The sequence below is a fragment of the Lactuca saligna genome, chromosome 4 (assembly GCF_052625555.1).
Source record: "Lactuca saligna cultivar CGN05327 chromosome 4, ASM5262555v1, whole genome shotgun sequence".
Taxonomy (NCBI): domain Eukaryota; kingdom Viridiplantae; phylum Streptophyta; class Magnoliopsida; order Asterales; family Asteraceae; genus Lactuca; species Lactuca saligna.
This window is the reverse complement of record NC_136420.1, coordinates 4266219-4274127: the sequence shown is the minus strand read 5'-3', so window position 1 is coordinate 4274127 and position 7909 is coordinate 4266219. Positions and strand designations below refer to the sequence as shown.

The 7909-nt window shown below is 34.2% G+C and overlaps 1 protein-coding gene across 1 annotated transcript; it reads left to right on the top strand.

Moving 5' to 3' along the window:
* The first annotated feature begins 779 nt into the window (after positions 1–779).
* LOC145041084 (T-complex protein 1 subunit epsilon) lies at positions 780–3463 on the top strand. Its single transcript, XM_078989009.1, has 8 exons — positions 780–1097; positions 1312–1630; positions 1710–2058; positions 2140–2325; positions 2403–2505; positions 2598–2764; positions 2851–2964; positions 3060–3463. Exons 1-8 carry the CDS (start codon positions 899–901, stop codon positions 3228–3230), a joined length of 1608 nt encoding a protein of 535 aa, XP_078845135.1. The 5' UTR covers positions 780–898; the 3' UTR covers positions 3231–3463.
* The last annotated feature ends 4446 nt before the right edge of the window (positions 3464–7909 follow it).

Below are 7909 nucleotides of genomic sequence, written 5' to 3'. Positions count from 1 at the left end.
TAAAAAAGAAATTAAAAAAATTATTTAAAAGAAATTAATAATGCAAGAAAGATAGAGACAGAGTTTGGGGCACAACTGTCTTTCCAACCTATTTAGCCGGAAAGATATGGTTTTGAGTTTTCTGGGAAAGACATATATTACCAGGAAAGACTTATGTTTTTGTGCATATCAAACAGTCTTTCCGGTCCATTCAACCAGAAAGACCTGTTTAAACCTGGAAAAATGTCTATCAAACGGTGTCTTAGTCTTAAAAAAATGGACCACCCGAGACCGAAACCAAAAAGACTAAAACTGTAATTATGTTTTCCTATTAAGGGTAAATTACATGGATGGTACTTGTGGTTTGAGGTAGTTTGCACGGTTGGTTCTTGAAGATAATTTTTAACTCGAGTTGTCTCTAATGTTTGAGTTTGTTTTGTTTTTGGTCACTAACCAATATAAGATGACCAATATACCCCTATAAATTATTTTAACTATTTTTTATTATTAACTTATTTATTAAAATAATTTTATTAATAAATGTGGATCCTTTTATTCTTTCCCTATCTTCCCATGAACTCTGACCAACAACCTCATTTTTTGGTCACCATCCTTCCCATCTATAAATCTCACATTATCGCTGCCCAACACAACATATTTAGGGACCAACCGTGGAGATTTCCCGAAATCATAGGGATCATTGATGTAGTTTACTCTTGTATTAATAATGAAATGTTTACCTAAATAGTTTGCCCGACCCGACCTCGGAATATGGGTTAAAAGAGCTGGTTATAATTTTAGGGCAAATATACCAATCAGATATTCTTCCAAGTTCCAAGCACACTCTGTGTGCCGATCTCACTCTCGTTTTCGCTTCATTCGTCGATCTAAGAGCTTAGTCGACTGAAGATCTGCAAAAATGGCGTTAGCGTTCGATGAATATGGAAGGCCGTTCATAATACTGAGGGAACAAGAGAGTAAGACTAGGTTAAGGGGTTTAGATGCTCAGAAGGCTAATATCGCCGCCGGCGTTGCCGTTTCTCGCATCCTCCGTACATCTCTTGGTCCTAAAGGAATGGACAAGATGCTCCAGAGTCCCGACGGCGACATCACTATCAGTATATATCTTTAACTTAACTCGTGCTCTCTCTATTTCCGTTTTCGTGTTTGTCATTTTACCTGATTAATTATCAGATATGGTTTGATCTGCCTTTGGATGTTACGCTATATGCTTCACTTGAAATAAAATGAGGGAAAATGTTATCGACTTAGTTACAGGGTTAACATATGATAGTTTAACTCTTTTTTCCTCATAATCAACCCCCTTTGCAGCAAATGATGGAGCAACGATCTTGGAGCAGATGGATGTTGACAATCAAATTGGAAAACTTATGGTTGAACTATCACGTAGTCAAGACTATGAGATTGGCGATGGAACAACCGGTGTAGTTGTTCTGGCTGGTGCACTTTTAGAACAAGCAGAGAAGCTTCTGGAACGTGGAATCCATCCCATCCGAGTTGCAGAAGGATTCGAGATATCATCAAGGATTGCTGTTGATCATTTAGAACAAATAGCTCATAAGTTTGATTTCAATGCCACAAACATAGAACCTTTGGTTCAAACTTGCATGACCACCTTATCCTCCAAAATGTAAGCATGTTTCCTTGATATAATTTCATACTCTTTTTGACTACTTTCTTTAATCTAAATGCTCCCTCCTATCAATCAGTGTGAATCGTTGCAAGCGAAGTTTGGCTGAGATCGCTGTAAAGGCAGTCATGGCTGTTGCTGATTTAGAGAGGAAAGATGTTAACCTAGACCTTATTAAAGTGGAGGGGAAAGTAGGTGGGAAATTGGAAGATACAGAACTCATCTATGGAATCATTGTTGACAAAGATATGAGTCACCCACAAATGCCAAAGCAAATTGAAGATGCCAAAATTGCCATCTTGACTTGCCCATTTGAACCCCCAAAGCCCAAGACCAAACATAAGGTTGACATCGACACTGTTGAGAAGTTTCAAACCTTACGTAAGCAAGAACAAAAATACTTTGATGACATGGTTCAAAGATGCAAGGTACAATGCTGAAATATCATTTTTAATTGGTTGTTTGACTTCATACATGCTGTATCTAATAAGACTGTTGACCTGATTCAGGATGTTGGGGCTACATTGGTAATTTGCCAATGGGGATTTGATGATGAAGCAAATCACTTACTAATGCACAGAAACTTGCCTGCTGTGAGATGGGTTGGTGGTGTAGAACTTGAGCTTATAGCAATAGCAACTGGTGGTAGAATTGTTCCCAGGTTCCAAGAACTAACAACTGAAAAACTAGGAAAGGTAAAATCTTGAATCATTTTCTTGATATAAACATTTTCTGATTTAACATAAATTATAATTTTAATTCAAAATGACAGGCTGGTTTGGTTAGAGAAAAGGCATTTGGTACCACAAAAGATCGCATGCTTTATATCGAGCATTGTGCAAACTCAAGGGCTGTAACTGTATTTATCCGTGGTGGTAAGTTAACATTATTATTATAATAAATCATTACATAAATCCATCAGTTTAAATTTAATTTATGTAATTAAACTGGTAAAAAAAAAAATCAGGTAACAAAATGATGATAGAGGAGACAAAACGCAGCATCCATGATGCATTATGTGTTGCTAGAAATCTGATCCGTAACAACTCCATTGTATATGGTGGTGGGGCAGCTGAAATTTCATGTTCAATTGCAGTGGAAGCCGCTGCTGATAAATATCCTGGTGTTGAACAGGTACTATTAATAATTATTATTTAATAATCTTTTTTCTTTTTTATAAACATTAACTGAAAATTATTATTATTGTTATTTTTTGATAGTATGCGATCCGGGCTTTTGCGGATGCGTTGGATTCTGTTCCCATGGCTCTTGCGGAGAATAGTGGTTTGAGTTGCATTGAAACACTATCAGCAGTGAAAGCACAGCAAATTAAGGTATTACATAAAATATGATTACAGAAAATAAAATTATGTGGTTGAAAATTGAAATAATAATAATAATGATGTGATTTTATTTTTTTGTTTTGTAGGAGAACAATCCTTGCTGTGGTATTGATTGCAATGACACGGGGACAAATGATATGCGTGAGCAGAATGTGTTTGAAACCTTGATTGGGAAGCAACAGCAGATGTTGCTTGCGACACAAGTTGTGAAGATGATCTTGAAGATCGATGATGTCATCTCTCCGTCTGAGTATTGAGAGATGATATATGGAGGTATTATTATGATGTAGCTTTTGAAATTTTGGTCTATGTTATGTAGAACATTGCAAACTGATTTTATTTGGTTTGATTGGACAACTTTTTTCATGCGTTTTGGTTTTGTAGTGTGTTTTGTTTTGAGAAAAAAAGTACACGTTTTACTTGCTGTTTATGCAACAACTTTTGAGGAGGGTTTGTATTGTCAAGACCATCATGGTTTTCGTGTGCTAAACATGTCTTTTTTTTTTTTTTCCTTTAATGATATGGGTTATCGACTTATTTCTAAGCTGAAAATGAAGTGATTAGACATTTTGTTTGAGCGATGTTATCATTTTTGGGCTTGAGAATGGGATATTGCCTATATCCAAAAAACATAACAGAAGTTTGATATTATTGTTGGTCAAAGTCAAACTCCTCTTGGTACACCAACACTACCCCGATCCCATAAAAATGGGGTAAATGGGAGGTGAGAGAAGCTGCACAAAGAGGACAAAAATAAATGATGAGTTGATATTTTTGTTTTTTTTTGTAGGCTACACTAGTAAATAGTTGAATGAAACTAAAGAGAATAAATAGTAATCTTTTGTAAAATGAACATTTTGCCCACAAACGAGGATTGCAAATACATAAATAGTGGGACCATTTTAGTTGACGTAAAGGAGAAATCCAAAACTAGCATAATGAAGAGACTAGGGATGAGCATGTGGCAGTGGTGGTACCGAACTGGTATTTACTTGAGATTTCTGAATATCGAATTGGGTGGAAAGTCAATATTGAGTATCAAATTTCGTAATTTTAGAATACTGAATAGTAATACTGTCACCTATTAATATAAACTGTGTCGTTTTGAGTCTGGGAAATTTCGACGCTTTTGCTCACCCTTTGAAAAAACCAAGAGTAAACTGTGATGCACAGCGATACTTGATAAAGAAAGAAGCATAGTTTATATCGAACTATCTTACTCCACTACTCTAAGTCTACGTCTCAACTCTTTTCTATATGAGGCCACGTTTTTAGTAAAAACTAACACCTCAAGTCTAACCTTAGATTATCTTTACATTTCTTTTTTTGGGCTTCCTCTCCTTGCACTTTCAACGATGAGCAACTCCACCCTCCTAATTGCGGTTATTGGTCTCCTAAAGACATAACCAAACCGTTGTAGTCTTCATTCCTCCAATTTCTCAATGATCGAGGCTACTCATAGTGATTTCCTAATTATCGTGTTTGATATCCTGTTCAATAGTGTCTTACCAGAAATCTATTGCCCCATCCTCATTTCTGTCACCTCCATCTTCCTCTCGTGCTTCTTTTTTAATTGGCCAAACATTTAGATTAATATAACATAGTAGGTCTAACAACTACCCTATAGAATTCTCTCCTTAGTTTCAACGGAACATTATTATTGCTTAAAATTCCTACAAATGCCCCTCATTTCAATTATCTTGACTTTATAGTTTATACAATGCGGAACATTATCCTTGACATTATTATTGGATCATAGATTCAATATACTTGAAACTCTCGTTAGGATGTGAAACATGATCCCCTATACTTTACCTTCCCCATTTTGCTCCCAACTAATAATGCAAAATAGATATTTCGCATAACGATGTTGATTCATAGTCCTCTTTCTTCCAATGCCTTCTTCCACTTAGCTAGCCTATCATTCACTTCAATTCAAGACTCTGCCACCAAAACAACATGTCGGCAAAGAGCATGTACCATGGCACCTCTTCTTAAATCTCACTGGAGATGTCATCCATAATCAAAATGAATATGTATGGGCTAAGAGTCGATTCCTAGTGGATCCCTACAGTTCGAATACATGTTATAGATCGACAATACATATCTTGTATAGCCCTACATAACTCTTATAGACCATACGAGCTTCTAGGGTCCTAAACATTGACTTCCGTTGAACACTATCATATGTATTTTCAAGGTCAACGAACAACCATTTAGAGACACCTATTTATTTCTCTATATATTTCCATAAGGTGGAGGAGGTGGATAGCCTCAACCATAGATTTCCCAAATATAAATCCGAATTGATTTTCAAGTATCGTTGTTTCTTATCTCAGCCTAACCTCTATCACTTTTTTCCCATATCTTCATGGTATGTCTAAGTAGTTTAACACCTTTATAGTTGCCACAACAATAGGTGTCTCCTTTGTTCTTATAAACCGACATCACAATATTGTATCTACATTCCTCTACAGTCTTTCCAACTTTAATATATTGTTGAAAATGTTTGTTAGTCACTTGACTCCCTCTTCCCTAAGCACAACCACACCATCATTGGGATTTGGTCTAGGCCGACGACTCTGTCTCTTCTCATTCTCTTTAATGATCTTCAACACTTCCTCACTTTCAATCTGCGTATGACGATGCTCATTGTTCGATAGACATTGCCCATCAAAGTCCTCTACGTTCCTATCTCTAACCAACAAAGTCTCATTATATAAGGAATGGAAGACGCTAGCCCGTTTCCTCTTAATATCCTCATCTTTAAGTAGAACTCGCCTGTTGTCATCCCGATATACTTTAACATTTCTTATGTCTTATGTCTATTTTCTTTCTCTATCTATCTGTAGCAAACCGGTAGATATCATTTTCCCCCTTCTTTCGTGTCAAATCTCTTGTACATCTCACCATATGCCTGCTTTAGCCACCTTATTCCATCATCCTCACTACACGATAGAAATGCCTTAAAGCAACTTTGTTCAACACCAAATACATTATTTTGTCCTAGACTAAAATTCTCCACAGCCAAATGACAAAAACCAATAAGATTACATTGCCTCTAATGTTCATCTTATAGATAACCAAAAAAGAAAAACACAATGCCTCTAATTCTGTTACGTCATAAGGGTCTAAATTACAATGAGTGAAGACATGAAGCACAATTCAAGGGGTTGTGGACAGAAGTATTGGCCCGTCTAGTTCTTAATGTTTTGGTTTTTTCTCGTCTCCAATGGTTTTCTTTTAAAAGAAAAAAAAATATTTTCCATGTATATAATTAATATGGCCGTTGGTATTACAAATATTTATGAAAATATTCTTTTGTAATTTTATTTTCATAAATTAAAACAATTTTTTGTAAGTTTTTGTAATTTGTAATTCTTCATTTTTTTTTTACTCTTTTGTAATTTATATTTCAGTAGTTTTGAAGTAAGCATGTTAATAAAATTAGCAGCCTTTTCGGACAAGATAAAGACTGGTTTAGAACGATGGTAACAAGCCAACTTTTACCATCTGAACCCTGAAGTCTTGATCTGTGTCTGTATGTGTATCACTTTGATTGACTCGAGCTTTTTTAACCAATAAATACAATTATGATAATTAGAAAAATATTCTTGGTTAAACATATATATGCTTGTTTGATTTTAAAGGCATTCATATACCACTTCAAGCATCCCCCCTAGTATTGTCGTTAGAATTATATCGTACTTCATTTTCATGTTGCCATATGATGAGAGAATCTAATATTGTTATTTATTTTGTAACGTGTTTATGTTACTTCACAACTTTATTTTTTTTTAGTTAAATAAAAGGTTTGATGCTGGTGTTTCCAATCAAAGAAGTTGCTTTTACAACTTCCAAAATTGCACATTAATCTTGACTTTCTTTAATCCTTATAACTAACATTCAAAGCACGTGAAAAACAAAGCTTTAAGCCTAAGCCATTCTTTGAAGGTATGAATTGGAATAAACACATTGCCTAAACTTCTTCGAAGAAAACATATGATCTGTTTTATTAAAATTTATCATGTTTATACACATATTTTATTTTAATTATTTATTTTATCATGGTTTATGCATATATTTTGGTTACTATAAGATGAAATTGCATATATCTTGATTACCACAAGATTAAACCAGATATATTTTGGTTTTAATCGTCCAGCACACTTAAATCTTATATGTGACAAATGTACGAATTATCTATCTTTTAAGTAAACTATAAACCTAGATCGTTAGAAAACTAATATGTTTTTCAGAATAATCAAATATAATCCAAGGTCATTGGTGGCCGAGGTTATATGTGTGACATAGTCTATCTTCTCCACCAATATCTCATTTTAATGAGATTTTCAGGGTCTTTTGTTGAAAATTTGACGAAAAATGATCGTGATATATAATTTTAATTTGTAAACTTCTTTAATTTTGTTATAAAATCGATTATTAAATATTAATGAACAAGTTTTACTTAAAAATACAATAATATTAAATACTTTAAATTTAGAAAACCGATAAATAAATTGGACGTATATCTTTTTCGAAAAAAAACACGATTGAAGAATGTTTATTTAGAGTTGACGTATAAATTCATGTACTATATTTATCAACGTTTATAGAAGACATACACAAAGAACAATAGAAATTACTGGATGTGTTGACGTCTACGTCAAGTACCGTGTGAGTATCTTTCTAAAGGATAACCAATAAATAATTATCATTTTCTACCCTCAAAACTTCACTATTTCACTTACTTCCCCTACAGTTTCAATCTTAACAATAAAATATGGTAGCAAAGGCACAAAAAGTTATATCAATTTTACTTTGCGAATGTTGACAATTCGGTACATAAACTGTATCCAAATTTCCAAAAGACTCACTTTTGTAATCTTGTAATGTTGTCATTACATCCTTTATCATTGTTATACGAGTGACTTTG

What these genes read in the sequence shown, in the direction of transcription:
- LOC145041084 (XM_078989009.1), top strand. Translation starts at nt 899, where the DNA reads ATGGCGTTAGCGTTCGATGAATATGGAAGGCCGTTCATAATACTGAGG. An exon ending in ACCACCTTATCCTCCAAAAT is followed by an intron (nt 1,631 to 1,709) that starts GTAAGCATGTTT and finishes CCTATCAATCAG; the next exon opens with TGTGAATCGTTGCAAGCGAA. An exon ending in AATATCCTGGTGTTGAACAG is followed by an intron (nt 2,765 to 2,850) that starts GTACTATTAATA and finishes ATTTTTTGATAG; the next exon opens with TATGCGATCCGGGCTTTTGC.